The sequence below is a fragment of the Theropithecus gelada genome, chromosome X (assembly GCF_003255815.1).
Source record: "Theropithecus gelada isolate Dixy chromosome X, Tgel_1.0, whole genome shotgun sequence".
NCBI classification, from domain to species: Eukaryota; Metazoa; Chordata; class Mammalia; order Primates; family Cercopithecidae; genus Theropithecus; species Theropithecus gelada.
Window position 1 is genome coordinate 52,216,335 of NC_037689.1, and position 22,301 is coordinate 52,238,635.

Sequence of the window (22,301 nt, forward strand, 5' to 3'; positions counted from 1 at the left end):
CTTTGGAAGTCTTCATGTTAGTACTGGGAATGTTTTCCCCAAAACAAATCAATTTCTTGTCCATTTAATTTTAGAGTCTAGGAGCAGCTGTCTTAAAAAAAAAAATGATGATGAGGTACTCTCTAAGACTTAAAGAACAAGTACAAAGGAGGAATGAGGAACAGAGGAGGTTTGAGATGAGAGCAATCAAGTGTAAACGCCCTGAGGCAAGGCAGTTTGGCGTGTTAGGAAACCTCAAATCCCCCAGTGGGAGGTAATTTTAACGGAAACTACGTAGTGGGCTAGATGAGGCTGTGGGAGAGGCCAGACCCTCAGATGGTGCCTCTCAGAGGTGTGAGACAAAGCCTGGAATGGGAAGTAGTTCTTAACAGCTATTCTGTGCTCGTGGATAAACCAGAGAGAATCTGAACCTGGGGCAGGGATGGAATGTGTCCTGTGCTCTTGTCCTAGTGCAGGAGAACACAGTCACAGTGCACAAACCTAAGTGCTTTATGCAGTTGGTGCATTTCAGTGTTGAGAGACTAAGCCTGGAATGGGAAACTGTCCCTAACATTTACTTTCCTGTTGTGGGAAAACCAGAGAGAACCCCTACCTAGGACAGATGTGAAAAGTGTTCTATGCCCCTATCCCAGCACAGTCTAATACAGTGCACAACTTAGGTGTTCTACATACATCATCTCTAGTGAGTTTCTGAGAAATAAGGAAGATGACAGCTTCAGGGGAGGTAAGATGCCCAGAAGCCACTGTGCTGGCACTCTTTGTCCTGGGTTGGAGAATCAAGAGCCCGCTCTATTAAAAGGACATTCAACAGGGGTGTGGCCAGGCATGGTGGCTCATGCCTGTAATCCCAGCACTTTGGGAGGCAAGGCAGGTGGATCTCTTGAGATCAGGAGTTCATGACCAGTCTGGTCAACATGGTGAAACCCCGTCTCTACTAAAAATACAAAAATTAGCTGGGCGTGGTGGTGGACACCTGTAATCCCAGCTACTAGGGAGGCTGAAGCAGGAGAATCACTTGAGCCCAGAGGCGGAGGTTGCAGTGACCTGAGATAGTGCCTCTGCACTCCAGCCTGGGTGACAGACTGAGCCTCCATCTCAAAAAATAAATAAATAATAAAAATCAAAACAGGGGTGGTTAACATAGAAGGGTGTCTAGGAGTTAGAAAAAAATATTGGTCATTGACAAAAATTTTGAGAGTTGAGTTGTATCCAATTGGGGAAGGCTCTGCCACAAACACTTTATAAATTGTATAATTGTCCTTGCTAAGCAGCATTTTGTTTGATTATAATTTCTTTGTTTGGAGTTTGGTAACATGCTCAAATTCACAGGGTGAATAAGTGACAGGGCTGGGACTAGACTCTTGTTCTGAATTCTTCTAGAGCCCACACTCTTCATTCTATTCCTCTCTGCCTGGAGCAGACTTTGTGTTCCTTAATTCACTTTTCTTCTCAATACTTCCAAATATATCTCATGGGTTAAAAAGAAGGATTCTGTGCCCAAAGAATTGGATTGGAATACATAGCCAAAGCAATAAAGAATATCAAAATAAATGAAAGCTATGAATAAAGAGGAGAAAGAGATATTATTCAGTGACAATATGATCATCTACATATGCACAGTCAGATAACCTCAAAATCAGGGACCACACAATCATCCTGAACAGCTCCTTCCCCTTAAGAAGTAAATCAATTAAAACAGAAGTCACATAAGAGGCTATTGCTGGCTATTGAAAAGAGTAAATCAGCATCATATTTCTCTGACAACCCACCAACTACCCTGGACTCCCTGCTTTGTGTTATAGTTTCTTTACCTCACATTAGCCCTGGGGCACAGACTTGCAAGGTTTGCAGTAGGAACATCGTCCAAGAGTTTGCAGGGATGTGGCATTTCCCAGGAAGCCTTCATTCAGAGAGGCAAGAGAAAATAAGGAGGACACACATAAATAAATACTGGAAAGACAACCACACCAAAAGATAACGGGGCCTTCCTCGATCTACCCAAACCTGTTATCAGGCCTAGAATGCCCCAGGCAGTACAGTCAGACTGAGCAGCCTCTCTTTTACCCTTCAGAGTTCTCAGCGAAGTGAGAGTTTTGACCTAAGATGACCTCAGTTAACCAGAGGGAGGATCCAGGGTCTGGCAGATATCAGGGAGGACCTTGAATGAAGAACAAGGAGGAGCCAGAACAGTGATGTCCCATAGAAACCTGACTCCGCTGTCTGCTCTCACAGGACCCAAACATCCCTGGCCTAATGTGGCTCATCGAAGCTTCAGCCTAGATCTCAGAGGACCTTGATCTGAGCAGGATTCATGGAACGGAAGGTGGAGTCCCAGGACTGGCCAGCAGCGAAGTGAGGTTCTTGAGTGAGTAAAAAAGGGAAAACTAAACCCACAAATGAGGGGACTTCACGGAGCCCAATCCATGTTTTTAACCCTGGAAAACAGGCAGAGCTATAAAACTGGCTTGCCTCTCATTTCAGCCTGGAAGGTCTCAGGGAGGGGAAGGCTCTGTCTAACAGGGCAGCCTCAGTTCTTCAGAGGTGTCTTGGCCCTAACTAGAGTCAACATGAAGACCAAGCCCGTGCGGTTTCTCACGCCTGTAATCCCAGCACATTGGGAGGTCGAGGCGAGTGAACTGTTTGAGGCCAGGAGTTCGAAACCAGCCAGGACAGCATGGCAAAAACCTGTCTCTGAAAAAAAAAAAAAAAAAAATTAGCCAGGCAGCAGTGGAGCACCCCTGTAGTCCCAGTCACCCGGGAGGTTGAGGTGGGAGGATTGCTTAAGCGCTAGGAGTCGAGATCCTAGCGCTTAAGGAGGATCCTAGCGCTTAAGTCGAGATCCTAGGGCTTAAGGAGGATCCTAGCGCTCCTCGGCTAGGAGCCGAGATCACGCCACTGCGCTTTGGCCTGGGCGACAGAGAGAGACACTGTCTCAAATTACCTGGGCGTGGTGGCGGGCGCCTGTAGTCCCAGCTATTGGTGAGGTGGAGGCAGGAGAATCACTGGGAGGCGGAGGTTGCAGTGAACGGAAATTGCGCCACTGCGCTCCCGCCTGAGTGACAGAGCGAGACTCCGTCTCAAAATAAATACATAAATAAATAAATAAATAGACACTTTTTTTTTTTTTTAAGGCAGGGCTCTGGCTCACGCTTGTAATCCCAACATTTTGGGAGGGCGAAGACAACCGCATCGCTTGAGCACAGGAGTTCGAGGACTGGGAGACGGAGGTTGTGGTAAGCCAAGATCGCGCGGCTGCACTCCAGCCTGGAAGACAGAGTGAGGCGCTGTCTCAAAAGAAAAAAAAAAAAAAATGAGGCCCACTGGTGCTAACCAGGGAACCTCTCTCCAAAAGAGGGGCCCACCAAAATCCCTAACCCTGTTTTCAGGTCTTTGAAGCCCAGGACATGGCCCGATAACATGCCTAGACTTCCCCTCTAGGGACTATGGGAGGGGAGGATTTTGGAGGTTGGCGGACTTCACTCGGTAAAGGTGTTACTCTGCTCCACTTAGTATCAAGATGAGAACCCTGAATAAGGACCTAGGGACCACTGACTCCAGAACAGCGGGGTCCCAGCGTCTCACCCCCTGCTGGCAGCCCTCGGAGACCCCGAGCGGGACGTGGTTCATCCTCACTTCCGCTTTGAAAGTGAGGCTGTTGGCCTGACAGGTGCAATAGCTTCAGTCGGGTCCGAAGCCTAGCGTGAATTCTTAGTACTAATCTGGAGTAAAGGTAAGAACCCTGAGCAGGGACTGAAGGGACTACTCCCTGCCCATTACAAAGGGGGACCCACAACGTCTCCCCCTTGTGGTTGACCCTGGGAGGTCCTGGTTGAGTTCTGTCTGGAAAGGCTCCCAGAGGGAGGGCCTTTCACTAAGGGAGCAGCCCCAGTTATTCGGTTGGAGAGGACCTGGACCCTGACTGGAGCCAAGGTGAAGTCTCCGAGTGCTAAAGGACGGGATCTCTTCCCAGGAGGGGCGTCAACAGAGAGCAGCAGCAGCCCTACTGGTTAGCATTCCCCTGGTTAGCACCAGTGGTCCTTGTCTTTTTTATTTATTTTTATTTTTTTCCAGACAGGGTCTCACTGCTGCTAGCCAGTTTAGAAGGCTCCAGATAGGGGTAGTCATAACCGGGGGCCCTGACTTCCCCATCCAGGGAGGGAAGTATTCAGGGAGATGAGGGTTTTGTTTGGAGGTTAGCGAACTCAGGTCAGTAGAGGGAGAAATTTCAGGCTGTGATAAGATACCAAGGTGAAGACCCTGAATGAGAATCTAGGGACTGGTGACTCCAAAACAGTGAAGTCCCATAGAGTTCCACCCCTGTTGTCAGTCATCAGACCCCAGGAAGCTGTGAACAGATAAAGCTCGTCCTCACCTCCTCGGAAGTGCTTTGAAGGGGAGGATCCGGAGTTGAGGGGCACTGTATCCCTTCGGCAGAGGGTGAATTCCTTGGACTGTTCTGGAGTCAAGGTCAAGACCCTGAATGTGGACGAAAGGGACCACCATCCCCCAACCTATAACAAAGAGGGCCACACTAAGTCCTGCCCCTGAAGTCTTCCCTGGGAATACCTTGAAAGCTGTCTGACAGATGTCTGCCTGGAAAGTCTCAGGGAGGGAAGGGCCTTGGTCTAAGAAAGTAGGGCCAGTTCAGCAGGTGGAAGAGAGACTTGGGTCCTAACTGGAGTCAAGGTGAGGGCCCTGAGTGCTAATGAAGGAATCTCTCTGCAATAGAGGTGTCAACACAAACAACGTCCCTGCACTCATTTTGCAAGTTCCAGGCAAAGGTATTCATAGGGGAGGGGTCTCTGACTTCCCTGTCTAGGTCCTTGTTTTGAGGCTGGAGGACTTAGGTTAATGGAGGGAAGTGTCCCACATCCTACTAGGAGTCAAGATCAGAGACCTGAGCGAAAGCTAAAGGGAACACTGTCTCTAAAAAGTAGAGTCCCACAAATTATGCTTCTTCTCTCAGCTCCGGGAAGCCTTGGAATAACATCAGCCCCCCTTACTGCCTAGGGAGTGCCAGAAAGGTTGAACTAATTACATGCCCCAGTTCTGCAGACGGAAGAGGGAGGAGGCCCAGAGCCTTACAGGGGTCACAGTGAGGACCCTGAATGAGGACTAGTGATATCACTCTTCCCACATAAAGAAGAGACAACAAAGAGTCCCCCACTCCCCACTTGCAGCCCTGAGGGGGCTGGGCATGGAGGTCAGGTGTATGTGAACTCACCTTCTTTTAATGGCATTAGGTTGCTGAGGGCCTTTATCTAAAGTGAGGGGCATCAGATCAGCAGAGGCAGCTGTCCTAGGTCCTATCTAGAGATAAGATGAGGACTATGAATGAGGTATCAGAACCCCAATAAGCCCAGGAAAGGGTAGGTCTCCACAGTGCTCTTAGCACCTAGTTCCTCCTGTCAGGGGTGGTGAGGCTGAGACATTCCTTCACCTCCTCTTAGGTGGTCCCAAGGAGATGAGGACATTTGTTGGAGGTGTCAAATTTAGTGCAGCACAGGGGAGGGGACCCAGCCCTGACAGTTTTTATGATGGTCCTGAATGTGAGAGAAACCTCCTACCCCAGAGTAAAAGGAAATCCACAAGGACTAGACATGTCATGGCCGCTCTCAGTCCCAGTATACACAGAACAGGGCTGGCAGGCTGCGGCCTAAGGCACACTTTAATTACCTTCCCAGGGTTCTCAGAGGACAAACTGATCAGAACAGAAGCCCTCTGGGTTTCTAGAGCAGTGCTCTCACAGAAAACTGCAGAGGCGGTCTTCTTTTAAATCCAAAGTGGTACCTCTCTGCTGAAGGCTCTCATACCTCTCTTTCTCTCTCTCCTCCAGGTGCCTGTGTCACCTGCTCTTCTGCTGACACTCCTGCCTGCTGTTCCTGATCACAGCCATCATGCCTCGGGGTCAGAAGAGTACGCTCCGTGCACGTGAGAAATGCCAGCGGACCTGGAGTCAGATCCAGGGTCACCAGGGTGCTCAGATGACTGCAACTCAGAAGAAAAAAGTATCTTTTTCATCTCCTCTTATTTTGGGGGCTACTATCCAGAAAAAGTCTGCTGGTAGGTCAGATAGTGTTCTCAAGAAGCCTCAGAGAGCGCTATCCACCACTACATCTGTAGATGCTTATCACAAAAAGTCATACAAGGGAGTCAACAGTAAAATTGAGAAAAAGCAAAGCTTCTCTCAAGGTCTATCCTCCACTGTGCGGTCTCGCACAGACCCTCTAACCATTAAGACAAATATGTTGGTGCAATTCCTGATGGAAATGTACAAAATGAAAAAGCCCATTATGAAAGCAGATATGCTAAAAATTGTCCAAAAAAGGCATGAGAATCACTTCCCTGAGATTCTTAAAAAAGCCTCTTTTAACATGGAGGTGGTATTTGGTGTTGATTTAAAGAAAGTTGATTCTACCAAGGACTCTTATGTCCTTGTCAGCAAAATGGATCTCCCCAACAATGGGACAGTGACTCGTGGGAGGGGGTTTCCCAAGACAGGTCTCCTGCTGAATCTCCTGGGCGTGATCTTCATGAAGGGCAACTGTGCCACTGAGGAGAAGATCTGGGAATTCCTGAATAAGATGAGAATATATGATGGGAAGAAACACTTCATATTTGGGGAGCCCAGAAAGCTCATCACCCAAGATTTGGTGAAGCTGAAATACCTGGAGTACCGACAAGTGCCCAACAGTGATCCTGCACGCTATGAATTCCTGTGGGGTCCAAGAGCCCATGCTGAAACCAGCAAGATGAAGGTACTGGAGTTTTGGGCCAAGGTCAATCAAACTGTCCCCAGTGCGTTCCAGTTCTGGTATGAAGAGGCTTTGAGAGATGAGGAAGAAAGAGTCCAAGCTGCAGCTACGTTCAATGATGGCAGTAGTGCCATGGGCAGAAAATGTTCCAAGGTCAAGGCTAGCAGCTCTTCCCACGCCTAGTGAAGTTGAAGCAAATTTTTCATTTTGTAGTTAAAGAGGGCAGTCACTGTTCCAAGGAGTGAAGGACTGGGTGTTACTGGAGGGAACACACTGTATAATACCTTTTTGTTTCTGTTCTAAATGGATAATTTGAAGATTTATCTGTATTTTGGGGCATACTTTTCAAATTTTCCTTTTATTTATCATTGTAATCTAAATTTAGGATAGATATTGGTCATATTTGTTGTTTAAGAGTAAAAACTTTGCTGTTTCGTAAAGCAGATTGAGAAAAGTTATATCTTATTTAGTGATCTGGTGCAAGATAACTTGGAATTAGAATAAGCATTTCCTTGAAAATGTTTTTTTAAAAAAAGTCAGCAGTAAAATGTGTGGGATTAAGAAATAGAGAAAGAGTGTAAGATGGTCAATATTTGGTTTCCTAAATGCTTTTACTCTGTGTTTTAAGAAAATGAAAGAAAAATAACCATATATGTCTGGCTTATTTAAGAATGTAGAATTAGATCATAATAAATTAGACCTCATGCTGACACACTCATTCTCCAAGTGTTAATTGAGCATCTGCTCTTGGAAGGATCCATGCTAGTACTGGGAGGGCTAAGAAAAAGAAAACCTGGCAACTGACCTTAAAATTATAAGGTCGAGAAGCAGCTATCATCTAAGGAAAATGGTGATATTCGCTCTAAGACCAAAAGGATACATGATAAGAAGGGAGGGAGGTAGTTCCACATGAGAACAGTCAAGTATGAATTATCTAATCAAGGCGGTGTTGGGCCTAAGAAAATGCAGGTCCCTCAATGGGAGTTCATCTAAGTGAGGCTCCATGGTGGGCTGGATGAGGCTGTGGGAATGGTGAGCAGGGGCCAGGCTCTCAGAAGTTGCCTCTCAGAGGTGCAAGACAAAGCTTGGAATAGGAAACAGTTCTTAACAGTTACTTTGGGATCATGGATAAACCAGGGAGAACCTGGGGTAAGAATGTGTCCTGTGCTCTTCTCCCAGTACAAATAAACACAGCACACACTAGGTGTTTTGTACACATCATCTCCAGCCAGTTTCTGAGAAATAAGGGTAATACCCTCAAGGGAGGTGGGAGGACCAGAAGCCACTATGCTGGTGCTCTTTGCCCTGGGCTGGGGGATCCAGAGCCTGTTCCATTAAAAGCACATTCAATTAGGTTACCTCGTGTGTAATTTGGCAAACTCTAGGCAAGGTCTAGATTTTGAGAGGTGGTTAAATGAATCAAAATAAAAGTGGTTTAGATGGAAGGATAGCTGAGAGAGAAGGAAGTTTTTGGTTCTTGAAACTCATTTTAGAATTTGTGTTGCATCTACTGAGGAAGTCTACCTCATACTAATACTGAATGATCTATCAAGTAATGAGGAAATATTATTTAGTTTTCCTTTCTAGGTAGCACTTTGTCTGATAGGGCTTTCTTTGTCCTAGAATATGGTATAATCTCTGACATCTCCTGCACTGAAAAATAAGTCCCAGTGTAGTAGATTGCAATGTCAGGGTACAAATTAATCATAATAAGAACTGGCACTATTTTATGTCTCAATACATCTCAAGCACTTTACATACATTGTATACATTTTACTGGTCCTACAAAACAGAACTTATCAAATCCACTTCACAGATAAAAAGCCTGATGCCCACGGTCTATTAATGTGTCCAATTTCACATGGCTGGTAAGTGACAGGACTGGGACAAGACCCCTAGTCTGAATTAGTGTAAAGCACACTCTGTTCCATGCATCCCAACCTGAGACTGACTGTGTCCCCTTATTCACTTTTCTTCTCACTACTCCCAAATATATATCAAGTGATAAAAAGATTCTATGCCCAATTTGCTGGACTGAAATACATAACCAGAGCAAGGAAATTACCAAAATGGTTGAGGGGTGTGAATTAAGGAGAGAAAGATAATATTTGGTGACAATCTGACTACATATGCAAAGTCAGATAAACTCAAAAGATCATGGGCTCACATTCTGTCATTCTGAACAGTTCCCCTTTTTATTGGAAGTTAAATCTTTTCCAAGAGAAATATATAAGAGGGTGGTAAAGAGAAGAAATAGATCAACATGTTTTTTTTGTTTGTTTGTTTGCTTTTTTTTCCTCTGACGGTATGACTTTTAATCCTGGGCTTTTGCCTTGTGTTACAGCTTCCCTATATTACATCACTCCTGGGACAGGGATGCATTGTCTGCAAGATTTATTGTAGGGAAACTGGTCAAGAGTTTTTAGGGATGTGGCATTTCCCAGGAAGTCATTAATTAAGGGACAAGAGCTAAGATAAAGACCTTCATATAGGAGGACTGAGCAGAACATGCCAGACAGAGTTCTTAGCCTGAGCATCTCCTCACTTATTCTTCAAGGTTCTCAGGGACCTATGAGTTCCTGCATCTCAGGTCGGTAGAGGGAGGAGTCCCATTCTCTGACACATACCAAGCTGAGGACCCTGAATGAAGAATGAGGGAAGCACTCACCCAAATAGTCTTGACAGCATGGGGCTGAACCTGATTTCTACTCCGGAGTTCTTAAGAAGGTAAAGACCATGATCTGAGGCTGGCTGACTCAGGTCCATAAAGGAAGGATTCCTAATGTGTGCCAGGAGTAAAGTGAGTACCCGGAAGAGTGCACAAACCACCAAACCCCTATGAGTGGGGACCCCACAGAATCCTCTCTATCGTCATCTCTGAGAGATTCAGGCATGAATGTCAGACAGAGGCATCCTCATATCCTCAGTAGTAACAGAGAAGTGAAGGTCTGGTTCTGAGGTGGGCAATCCCAGCTCAGCAAAGGGAAGAATATTAAGCCTTCCTGTGAGTCATATTTAGGATCCTGAGTTAGGACCTGGTAGGACAATCCATCATAAGACCTCAACCTGTCTACCACAGCTGCCACTCTTGGGAGACCACGGTCAGTTGTGGCCAGATAAGGCCACCCTCTTCCTCCTATCAGATCTCAGGGAGGTGCAGGCCTTTTAAACGGAGAGGTCTTCAGGTCAAAAAAGAGGGGAGCCCCAGGATCTGCTAGGAGCCAAATCAAGGAAACCGAGTGAGAACTGAGGGGACTGCTCACCTCCGAATAGAGAGGACAACAGAGTCCACCCCCCTGCATAAATCTTAAATTGCCAGAGCAGCATGTAAGGTTGAGGATTCACCACCACTTTTTTAATTTTTAAAAAATAATTGACCTTCTTTTTTAGAATAGTTTTACGTTCACAGCAAAACTGAGCAGAAAGCACAGAGTCCCATGGGCATCCTGTCCTCCCACAGACACAGCTTCCCTCATATCAATCTCCCAAGCCAGGGTGATACATTTGTTACAATTGAGAATACATGGACACGTCATTATCACCCAATGCCCGATGTCTGTAGTTTAGGATTCATTCCTGATGCTGCACATTCTGTGGGTTTTAATATTTAAAAATGTAACATGACATATGTTTACCACCATAGCATCATCCAGAATTGTTTTACTGCCTTAAAAGTTCTCTGTGCCTGATCTATTTATCTCTCACTCTCCCCAACCCTTGGAAACCACTGAACTTTGTACTGTTTCCATACTTTTGCCTTTTCCAGAATGTCATATAGATGGAATTATGCAATGTATAGACTTTTCAAATTGGCTTCTTTCACTCTGTGATATGTATCTAAGTTTCATCCATGTCTCTTTGTGGCGTGATAGTTCATTCCCTTTCAGTGCTGAATAATACTTTATTCTATTAATTTACCCACTCTCCTTCTGAAGGACATATTGGTTGCTTCCCAATTTGGGCAATTATGAATAAAGCTACTATAAACGTTTGTGTGCAGGTTTTTTTTTTTTTTTTTTTGTGGGCATACTGTTTTCAACTCATTTGGCTAAATAACAAGGAGCACACTTGCTGGATCATATGATAAGAGTATGCATAGCTTTGTAAGAAACTTACAAACTGTCTTCCAAAGTGGCTATACCATTTTGCATGTCCACCAGCAATGACAGTGTGCTCCTGTTGCTCCACATCCTCATCCGTATTTGGGGTTATCAGTGTTTTTGATTTTGACCATTCTTATAGGTATGTAGTGGTATCACATTATTGTTTTAATTTGCAAGTCTCTAATGACCTGTGATGTTGACCATCATTTCATGTATGTATTGCCTTCCATATATATTATTTGTTGAGGTGCCTGCTTAGATCTTTTGCCCATTTTTCATAGGGTTGGTCAGTTCTTATTGTTCAGTTTTAAGAAATTTTTGTATGTTTTGGTTAACAGTCCCTTATAAGATATGTCTTTTGAAAATAATTTTTTCCCAACCTGGGAGTTATCTTATTCTCTTTGTGGTATCCTTAGCAGAGCAGAAGTTTTAATTTAGCAAAGTCCAGATTATCAATTTTTTTTTTCTTAGATGCCCATCACATTTTATATCAGAACTAGAAAAGGTGAAATTCTTGTTCTGAAGTCGCAGTTATCAGTCAGCAGAAGAGACAGTCCACAACCTTGCATGGAGTCCAGATGAGGATCTTGAGTGCAAATCTGGGACCTAAAGAGAGAGTACTAAATGCTTCTAGGCAGGGGTGGTGGGTTGAGGGGCCCCTGGACTTCGTTCATTTGGGTCCCAGAAAACTAAAGAGTCAATTTCACAACACCAATAGAGGGAGGCTCAGGCCCTGCCAAGAGCTGACATGATAATTTTAAAGGTAATCAGAGTGGATCCTCTCCAAGCTTGAACACAGAGATCCCAACTGCGAGGCTTGTTGTCACCCAGTCAGCCCCCAGGCAGGGTTGGCAAGCTGCAGCCTAAGGCACATTGTAACTTCCTCAGCTGAGTTCTCAGGGGACAGAATGACTAAGAACAATAGCCCAGTGAATACTTAGAGCAGTGTTCTCAAGGAATCCTGCAGAGGCGGCTTCTGAAAAGCCAAGGTAGTATCTGCCTGCTGAAGGTGTTCTCAGGATTTCATTCGCTTTTCTCCAGGAACCACATCACCTGCCCTTCTGCCTACACTCCTGCCTGCTGTGCCTAACCACAGCCATCATGCCTCGGGGTCAGAAGAGTAAGCTTCGTGCCCGTGAGAAACGCCAGCGGACCCGTGCTCAGACCCAGGATCTCAAGGTTGGTCAGGCTACTGCAGCAGAGAAAGAAGAGTCACCTTCCTCTTCCTCATCTGTTTTGGGGGATACTCCCTCCAGCTCCCTTGCTTTGGGCATTCCCCAGAAGCCTCAGAGAGAGCCACGCACCACCCCTGCTGCTGCAGCTATGTCAGGCACTGGACCTGATGAAGGTGAAGAGAGCCAAGATGAGGAAAATGCAAGTTCCTCCCAGGCCTCAACATCCACTGAGAGATCACTCAAAGATCCTCTAACCAGGAAGACGAAGATGTTGGTGCAGTTCCTGCTGTACAAGTATAAAATGAAAGAGCCCACTACAAAGGCAGAAATGCTGAAGATCATCAGCAAAAAGTACAAGGAGCACTTCCCTGAGATCTTCAGGAAAGTCTCTCAGCGCACAGAGCTGGTCTTTGGCCTTGCCTTGAAGGAGGTCAACCCCACCACTCACTCCTACATCCTTGTCAGCATGCTAGGCCCCACCAATGATGGAAACCAGAGCGGTGCCTGGAGCCTTCCGAGAAACGGGCTTCTGATGCCTCTACTGAGTGTGATCTTCTTAAACGGCAACTGTGCTGGTGAAGAGGAAATCTGGGAATTCCTGAATATGTTGGGGATCTATGATGGAAAGAGGCACCTTATCTTTGGGGAACCCCGAAAGCTCATCACCCAAGATCTGGTGCAGGAAAAATATCTGGAATACCAACAGGTGCCCAACAGTGATCCCCCACGCTATCAATTCCTGTGGGGTCCAAGAGCTTATGCAGAAACCAGCAAGATGAAAGTCCTGGAGTTTTTGGCCAAGGTGAATGACACCACCCCCAATAACTTCCCACTCCTTTATGAAGAGGCTTTGAGAGATGAAGAAGAGAGAACCGGAGCCCGGCCCAGAGTTGCAGCCAGGCGTGGCACTACGGCCGTGACTAGTACGTATTCCAGGGCCACATCCAGCAGCTCTTCCCACCCCATGTGAGATCTAAGGCAAATTGTTCATTTTGTGGTTGAAAGACCTGTTGCTTTCTCTGTTCCTGTGATGCATGAATAACTTGTTGATTTATCTCTTTGTTGTATTTTCTAGTGATGTTTCTTAAAATAGAAAGTTTATTTAGATTCAGAATATAAGTTTAGAAATGGCATGCATCACACACTTATTGCTGTTTATCAGGTTGGTTTAGTAATAAGAATTTTGTTTTTGAAATACAAATAGAAAATCCTGAAATCATTTTTGTGATACAGAGCAAAATAACATGGCATGGGAGTAAGGTTATCCTTAGAAATTTATAATAACTTCACAGTAAAATAGGTAGAATCTGAAGATAGAATGAGAAGAAAAGTAAAAGTTGCTTTATTCATGGTTTGTCTTACTCCGTTCAGTCTTTTTTTGTTCATAAATTTAAAAGTTACATACCTGGTTTGCTTAGATTATTCAAGAATGTGGAGGCCTGGGCCAAGGTCAATGACAGTGTCCCCATTGTCTTCCCTCCATTCAGAGAAGACTTGGAGAGATGAGGGAGAGAGAGCCAGAGATAGTGTTGCAACTGGGTCTGGCATGTTTCAGTGTGGTGTCCAGCAGTGTCTCCCACTCCTTGTGAAGTCTGAGGTATATTCTTTACTTTTGATTAAGAAAACGCTTAACCTTCTAATTAATGGAGGGCCAAAGGGGAGTTGGTGGGAACACTATATATAACATATTTGTATGTAAAATGATTTATCTTTTCTTTTTCCTGCTTTTCAGTGTTCTTTTTTTAAATTGTAGATTTATTTAGTTTCAGAATCTAAGTTTGTGAAAGGCATGAATCACTCATTTATTAAAATATAACAGGTTGAAGAGCGAGAATTTTTGCATTATGTAAAACAATTTAAAAATCTTTTAAGTCTTTTCCTGTGATCTAGAACAAGATAATATGGAATTGGAATATGAAATTTGTGAAAAGGAAATTACCTTGCAATAAAGTTGGTGGGACCATGAAGTAGAGAAAAAAAAAAGTAAAATGTGGTCAATTCTTGCTTTGTTTTGTTCTTTTTAGTTTTTCTTTGTAAAACTGAAGTATATGTACCCGGATTGGCTTAGCTTTTTCAGGAATGTGGGGGAAATTAAATAGCAATACATTTGACTTCCTGGTCACTTACACTTTAATCGTCCAAATATTAATTGAGCAGCTGTTCTTTGGAGGGCTCCTGGCTAGTACCGGATAAACTAAAAAACCAAAAAACAAACAAACAACAAAAAACCCCCAATCCCTGCCCATAGAATTTTAGAATCCAACAGCAGCTATCATATAATGAAGGTGATGAGATACTCCCTAAGACCTAAAGACAGGTGAAAAGAGGGGATAAGAAAGAAGGTGGGGGTGTTTCCAGCAGTGGAATCTAGTGTAAATGTCCTAAGCAAGGTAATTGAGACTTTGGGAAACCGACCATACTGCAATAGGAGGTAATTTTATGTCCCGGCCTAGTGCCTAGATGGGGTGCACTGAGCAGGGGTCACACACTCAAATGGTGGATCTCAGACTTCAGAGATGGAGACTGGAATGAAAAATTGCCTTTAACAGTTACTTTGAGATTGCGGAAAAACCAGAGGGAATCTTTGCCTAGAAGCAGGGATTGAAAGTGGCCGGTGCTCTTGTCCCAGTGCAAGTGAAGTGAATCCAGTACACAAACTGGGTGTTTTATGCACGTAGTCCCCAGAGTGTTTCTGAGAAATAAAGGTGATACTCCTTTAAGACTGGAAACTCATAAGCCACTGGGCTAATACTCTGCTATCAGCTGGGCAGCCAGAACCCATTCCATTAAAACGAATTTTTTTCCTTTCATGTGTTTTTGCAAATTCTAAGGGAGATCTAGATTTTTGATGGTGGTAAAATGAATGAAAATAAGTGGTTTGGATGAAAGGCCAGAGTTGGTCTTTGAACCAAACCCTAGAAGGTTTGAGTTGCTTTCAGATGAGAAAGACAACTCCACACTCAAAATATGATTTAATACGGAAAAGTTATTTAGAGTTTCTTTGTAAGTTGCGTTTTGGACTGATTTGTTGTTCCATGTGTTAGAAAGTTGTATATTCTTTGTTATCTCTTGGACTTGAAAAAAATCAGCAGGGTGGATGATTTCTTCTGTACTTGAAATAATCACAGTAATAACAAGCATTGTTTAAAGTCTCAATGCACACCAGGGCTTTGCACACTTTCACCACATTCCACCAGTCTTACAAGACAAGGCTTATCAAGCCCATTTCACAGATGCAGAGCCCGAGGCTCATAGAGTTTGGTAATGTGCCCAAGTTCACACAGCTAGTAAGTGATAAGGCTGGAACTAGACTGCTGGTCTGAATTCCTCTAGAGTTCACACTGTTCCACTCCTCCCAAACTGAAGCTTACTGTGAATTGCTTAATTCATTTTCTTCTACAACCCCAAAGTGTGTCTCAGGTAGGAAAGAAGAGGTCTCTGTACCCCAAACACTGGATTGAAATACATAACCAGAGCAAGAATACCACAATAATTGACAGACGTGAGTTACAGAGAAAAAGAAACAATACTCGGTGACAATATGATCACCGACAGAAGCAAAATTAGATAGCTTCGAAAGATCAAAAGATTACAAAAATCATCTGGCTGCACCTTTTCTGTAGAAAGTAAATCTTTTAGAACTACCCTTTGGTTGGTGAAGTGAAGAAATAGATCAGCATGTTTTTTTCCCTTAGAGCACAACATCTGTCTGAGGCTCTCCACCTTCCGTTTCAGTTTCCTAGTGTCACATCACTTCTGGGACAGGGACCTCTTCTCTGCAAGGTTTGCAAAGAGGAAACTGGTCAAATTTTTGCAGGGATGTGACACTTCCCTGGAAGAGTTTGATCAAGAAACAGAAGCCAACATGAGAACACTCATGAATGAATAGTGGGGAGAAACCACTCCAAAATGTAAGGGTTCATCCAGCCCCTCAGGACAGTGAACTCAGTTCAGTAGACAGAGGAGTCCCAGGTTCTGATACATGTAAAGGCAAGGAGCATAAAAGAAGATTGATGGAAGGACCCAGCCAAAACTGTGGGGTTCTATGGAGTCCTTTCCTTACTATCTGTTATTGCAGGTTGCAAAAGGACTGTGATCATGAGGATCATCCAGAATTCCAACTCGAAATTCTCAGAAAACAGGACCTTGATGTGAGAGGAGCAGGTTCAGGTAAACAAAGGGTAAGTTACAGGTTTGCTCACTTGTCAAGGTGAGGACTGAATGTGAACTAAGGATAGCACCCACACGGCCTCACAAAGTCCCCTCTGCTGTCAGCCCTAGGAAGCCTTGGCGGAGATGGCAGGCTGATTTCTGCCTGGAAAGTCTCAGGGACATGACTGGTTCCGTCTAATTGGGGCAGCCTCAGTTTTACAGAAGGAAGAGGCCGAGACCCTAACAAGAATCAACGTAGGACTCTTAAGTGTTAAGAGGGGACTCCACCAGCAGACGAGTCCCCAGAATTCATCCCCTGTTTTGAGGCATCACACACAGCTATCCGCCTAAGACGCCTCTCATTTCCGCCTGGAAGGTCTCAGGGAGGATGGGGGGCATGGGGCCGGAAGGGAGTCACTTCAGTTCTGCCCGGAGAGGAAACCAGAGTCAGATGAGGACTCTGACAGCTGATGAGAAGACCTCTCCCCAAAAAGGGACTTTCACAGAGCCCTGCCGCTGCTGTCAGACCTGTGAGGCCCAGGCAGGGATGGCCTGTGTGGCTCGCTAAGATTACCACCTTGGGGGCTGAGGGAGGTGGGGGTATTGTTTGGAAGCTGGCGGATTTGGGTCAGAAGGCGGAGTCATCCCAGGCTGCTAGATGAGCAGGGGTGAGGACCCCTAGTGGGGACGTAGGGAGCAGCAACGCTAGAACAGTTACGTCCGGTAGCGTTCTACCCCTTCCGTCAGCCCTGAGGCCACGGGCTGCCGGATGTGGCTCATCCTGACTTCCGCTTTGAAGGCGAGGACGCGAGCGCGGGAGCGAGCGAGCGTAAGGGCGCAGGGTCTGCCTGGCGGATTTGGGTCAAGAGGTGGAAGTTGTCCCAGGCTGCTAGATACTAAGGTGAGGAACCCTAGTGGGGACGAAGGGACCAGTGACGCTAGAACAGTGTCCTAGCGTCCTGCCTCTGTCGTCAGTCCTCAGAGACTCTTGCCGTCAGCCCTCAGAGGCCCTGGGCTGCCGGATGTGGCTCATCCTCACCTCCGCTGTGAAGGCGAGGACCCGAGCGAGCGTAAGGGGTGCCGCGTCCGGTCAGCCGAGGGTGAATTCTCAGGACTGGTTGGGAGTCAAGGTGAGGACCCTGAGTGTAAATTGAAGAGACCACACCCACCCGTAACAAAGAGGGCCCCACTAAGTCTCGCTTCTCCATTTGGTCCTGGGAGGCCTCAGGTAACCGGATGGGTAGCACCCTGACTGTCTCTTCAGTGACTCAGGGAGATGAGGGCTTTGGCCTAAGTCTTACAGACTCAGGTCAATAGAGGGAGGAGTCCTAAACCCTACTAGGAATCAGGGACAAAGTCCTGTGTGACAACTGAGGGAGTCACAGACTCCAGAACAGTGGGGTCCAAAAGCCCCGCTCCTGGGCTGCGTGTGGTGACTCACGCCTGTAATCCCAGCACTTTGGGAGGCCGAGGCGGGTGGATCACGAGGTCAGGAGATCAAGACCATCCTGGCTAACATGGTGAAACTCCGTCTCTACTAAAAATACAAAAAATTATTGGGGCATGGTGGCGGGTGCCTGTAGTCCCAGCTACTTGGGAGGCTGAGGCAGGAGAATGGCGTGAACCTGGTAGGCGGAGCTTGCAGTGAGCTGAGATTGCGCCACTGCACCCCAGCCTGGGCGACAGAGCGAGACTCCGTCTCAAAAAAAAAAAAAAAAAAAAAAGTCCCGCTCCTGCTGTCGGCTCGCACGGGCCCCAGTCAGCCATGGTGGGATGTGGCCCACTATGACTGTAAACTTAGGTCCAAGGAGTATGAGAACTTTTGTCTACAGGGCATGGTCTCAGGACCGGTCCATGGGTGGAGTCCCAGAAAGAGTGACGAGTGTAGGTGGAGACACTGAGTGAGGAAATGGCGGCTACTCAATACACAAGTGAGACAGCTGCGCCTGATGCTGTCCCTGGGAATCCCAGGCCAGAGCTGGCAGGCTCAAGTACTCCCTGGCTTCTGCCTTCGTGGTCTTAGGGAGAGGAGGGCCTTGGTTTAAGACCTTGCTGCCCCAGTTCAGTAGAGAGATAGGAGTCATATGCCAAGACAGGTGTTAAGGTACAGTTTCTGTATGAGGAATGAGGTAACCATGTAGTCCAGAACAGGCAGGAACACACAGTCTTACCTTGGCGTTCATTCCTGAGAAGCCAGGGTTAGAACTCTCAAGTTGAGATGCCCCTCATTTCCTTCAGGGGCTGTTTCAGGTACATAATGGCTTTGGTTTAACATGAAAGCCCTTATTTAGTACAGGGAGGAGGCCCAGTTCCTAAAAGATGGTGATACTGAGGGAGTGTGAGGGGATCCCCTCCAAGAAAGAGGTAACACACAAAGAGCCCTATCCCCACTGAGACCTGGGAGATCCAGGTATGGTGATATGATGAGTCTCACTCACTTCTTCCTAGAGCATCTCAGGGAAGTGAGGAACTTCATCAAAGGGGGCAGCCTTATGTTAGCAGCTAGAGGATTCCCGGGTAATTCCAGGAGTCAAGAAGAAGACCCTGAGAACTGGGGGGACCACTTATCCCATAACAGTGAAAGAAACACGGAATTCCTTCCTGATTTTCATCCTTGGGAGATGATGGACAGTTGTAGCCAGATGGGAAAAGTTTCACTTCTTCCTCAAGGAGTTGGGGGTGGGGGGCTTTGTATGACTGGATAGGCGTTAGATCAAGACAGAGAAGACACTGAAGGAGGAATGAGATGAGCATTGACCTAGAGAGTGGGGCTTCACCAAGTTCCACCCCCTCTCAGCTCTGGGAAACCCCAGGCAGAAGTAACCAGATGTGTCATCCCCTCAAGACTAGCCCTGGGTACTCAGAGAGGTGAAGGCTTTTGTTTGAGGTTGGAAGAATCAAGCGGGCTTAGAGAGGAGCTCAGACTTTGCTTGAGTGAAGACTAAAGAGAACGACGACCCCAGAACAGTGGACCCCCATAGAGGACGGGATGACTGGATGTGATTCAGACTTTCTTTCATCTTGGGACTCTGAGGCAATGAGAATCTTAATCTGATGTAAAGGGCCTCAGGTCAGTAGAGAGAGGATTTCCAGGTTGTGCCAGGACTCATAGAGAGGACTTGAGGGAACTCCCACCTCATCAGTGGGGATCCCTCAGAGTCACTCTGTATGTCATCCCTAGGAAGCCCTGAGCATAAATGTCAGAAGTGCCCCTAAATTCCTCTTCAGGAATAACGGAAATGAAGGTCTTAGTCGGATGGGTTAGCAGGAGGGGTAGGAGGCATTTTAGGTCCGCCCAGGAGTCAAACTGGAGACCTTGAGTGAGGACCATGAGTGGGACTACACATCGCAGGGCTTCAACCTGCCAGCCACAGCTTTGAGCCTCTGGAGAATATGGGCGATGTGACCAGATACAGCCACCCTCATTTCCTCTATTGGGTCTCAGGCAGATGTAGGCCTTACTATGAGTAAAGGTCCTCAGGTGTAGAGAGAACAGAGCCCTAGGCTCTTCTGGGAGTGAAAGTATGGATGTGGACTGAAGGTACCATTCCCCCAAGCCCCCAACCACCATCCCAAATAGAGGAAAAACAACGATGTTAGTCCTGTCTCTGCACTTAGCTCTCAAAGGCCTTCGCCAAGAGTTGCCAGGCTGAGACTTCTTTATTTCATTGCATTAGGTCTAAGGGAGGTGACAGCTTTGGTCTGAAGATGCAGCACCAGTTAGCAGAAGAGAGGTTCCCAGACCTTAGATATAGATGAGATGAGGACTCTGAATGAAGATTGAGGTCCAACTAGCTCAGGACAGAGAGTTCCACAGAACTGTCAGCACTGCCACCCCGCCCAGCCCCCGGCAAGGATGGTGGGCTGAAGCAGTGCCTCATTTTTCTTTGGTGGATTCCAGAGAGCTTTGAAGTGTCAGCTTCAGAGCAGCACAGGAAGGAGGTCCCAGCCCCTTCCAAGAGTAGATATGAAGATCCTGTATATAAATTGAGAGGGCCCTTGAACACAGAGGTAGTCTACACTGCCAACCTCTGCTGTCACCCAGTCAGTCCCAGGCAGGATTGGCAACAAGAGCCTAGTGGGTTCTTAGAGCAGTGTCCTCAAAAAAACCAGCAGAAATGGCTCTCTAAAAGCCAAGGTGTTACCTCCCTACTGCAAGTGCTCACAGAATCTCATTCTCTCTCCTTCAGGCCCCACATCTCCTGCCCTTCTGCCCACACTCCTGCCTATTTTGCCTGACCACAGCCATCATGCCTCGGGGTCATAAGAGTAAGCTCCGTGCTCGGGAGAAACGCCGCAAGGCACGAGAGGAGACCCAGGGTCTCAAGGCTGCTGAGGCCACTGCAGCAGAGAAAGAGGAGTGCCCCCCCTCTCCTGTTTTGGGGGATACTCCCGCAAGCTCCCCTGCTGCTAGCATCCCCCAGAAGCCTCAGGGAGCTTCACCCACCACCACTGCTGCTGCGGCTGTGTCATGCACCGAATCTGATGAAGGTGCCAAAAGCCAAGGTGAGGAAAATGCAAGTTCCTCCCAGGGCACAACATCCACTGAGAAGTCAGTCAAAGATCCTGTAGCCTGGGAAGCAGGAATGCTGATGCATTTCATGCTACATAAGTATAAAATGAGAGAGCCCATTATGAAGGCAGATATGCTGAAGTTTGTTGATGAAAAGTACAAGGATCACTTCCCTGAGATCCTCAATAGAGCCTCTCACCGCTTGGAGCTGGTCTTTGGCCTTGATTTGAAGGAAGACAACCCTAGTGGCCACACCTACACCCTCGTCAGCAAGCTAAACCTCACCAATGATGGAAACCTGAGCAATGATTGGGACTTTCCCAGGAATGGGCTTCTGATGCCTCTCCTGGGTGTGATCTTCTTAAATGGCAACTCTGCCACCGAGGAAGAGATCTGGAAATTCATGAATATGTTGGGAGCCTATGATGGAGAGGAGCACGTAATCTATGGGGAACCCCGGAAGTTCATCACCCAAGATCTGGTGAAGGAAAAATATCTGAAGTACAAGCGGGTGCCCAACAGTCATCCCCCACGCTATCAATTCCTGTGGGGTCCAAGAGCCTACACTGAAACCACCAAGATGAAAGTCCTCGAGTTTCTGGCCAAGGTGAATGGTACCACTCCCCGTGACTTCCCATCCCATTATGAAGAGGCTTTGAGAGATGAGGAAGAGAGAGCCCGAGTCCGATCCAGTGTTAGAGCCAGGCGTCGCACTACTGCCGCAGCTTTTAGAGGGCGTTCTAGAGCCGCATTCAGCAACTCCTCCCAACCCATGTGAGAATTAAGGCAGATTGTTCACTTTGTTTTTGTGGCAAGATGCCAACCTTTTAAAGTAGAAGCCAAGATAGGGGTAGAGAGATCATAACATATATCTTGTTTGTGTTCCTGTTAAACATTAGTATCTTTCAAGTGTTTTTCTTTTAATAGAACGTTTATTTAGAGTTAGGATCTATGTCTATGAGCGACATGGATCACACATTTATTGGTGCCGCCAGCTTTAAGCATGAGAGTTTTGGTATTCTGTAATACATTTTTGAAATCCTTGAATCTTTTTTGGGTTCAAGAAGAAGCAAGTATAGCTTTAGAATAGAGATTTTCTCAGAAATGTGTGAAAGAACCTCACACAACGTAATTGGAGTCTTAAAATAGAGGAAGAGTTAGCAAAGCATGTCAAGTTTTTGTTTTCTGCATTCATTCACTTTTGTTTTTGTAAAATCCAAAGATACATACCTGGTTGTCTTTAACCTTTTCAAGAATGCAGATAAAATAAATTGTAATAAATTATATTCTTTGTTCAGTGGCTCATTTATTCTCACCATAAATTGAGCATTTGCTCCTTGTAAGGCTCTGTGATAGTAGTGATTGTACTAAGTTAGAGAAGACCCTTCCCCTGCACACAGATTTTTAGTCTAAGGAGTTATTATTTAAGGAAGGTGGTGAGAGACACTCTAACATGTACAGATTTTTTTAAAATAAAAAATTACTCCCTAGAAAAAGAAGTGAGGATGGTGGGAGAAGGTTCAGACAAGAGCAGTCAAGTGTTAATTTCCTTAGCCAAGGCACTTTGTGGTGTGGGACAATGCAAGTCCCTCATTGGGAGGTC

General features: G+C 46.1%; 3 protein-coding genes across 4 annotated transcripts; all 3 read left to right on the plus strand.

Moving 5' to 3' along the window:
• The first annotated feature begins 5,843 nt into the window (after positions 1 to 5,843).
• On the plus strand, positions 5,844 to 7,465 carry MAGEB3 (MAGE family member B3). The gene has a single exon (XM_025373284.1). The coding sequence runs from the start codon at positions 5,898 to 5,900 to the stop codon at positions 6,936 to 6,938; it is 1,041 nt and encodes a 346-aa protein (XP_025229069.1). The 5' UTR covers positions 5,844 to 5,897; the 3' UTR covers positions 6,939 to 7,465.
• Positions 7,466 to 11,689: 4,224 nt separating this feature from the next.
• On the plus strand, positions 11,690 to 14,015 carry MAGEB4 (MAGE family member B4). The gene has a single exon (XM_025372814.1). The coding sequence runs from the start codon at positions 11,960 to 11,962 to the stop codon at positions 13,001 to 13,003; it is 1,044 nt and encodes a 347-aa protein (XP_025228599.1). The 5' UTR covers positions 11,690 to 11,959; the 3' UTR covers positions 13,004 to 14,015.
• MAGEB1 (MAGE family member B1) lies at positions 13,559 to 21,975 on the plus strand. Of its 2 annotated transcripts, none has more exons than XM_025372815.1 (3): positions 13,559 to 13,630; positions 16,112 to 16,214; positions 20,376 to 21,975. In XM_025372815.1, the coding sequence occupies exon 3, from the start codon at positions 20,436 to 20,438 to the stop codon at positions 21,474 to 21,476; it is 1,041 nt and encodes a 346-aa protein (XP_025228600.1). In that variant the 5' UTR covers positions 13,559 to 13,630; positions 16,112 to 16,214; positions 20,376 to 20,435; the 3' UTR covers positions 21,477 to 21,975. The 2 variants fall into 2 exon arrangements, with proteins under 2 accessions (XP_025228600.1, XP_025228601.1); XM_025372816.1 differs by having other exon boundaries at positions 13,582 to 13,630; positions 16,112 to 16,203.
• The last annotated feature ends 326 nt before the right edge of the window (positions 21,976 to 22,301 follow it).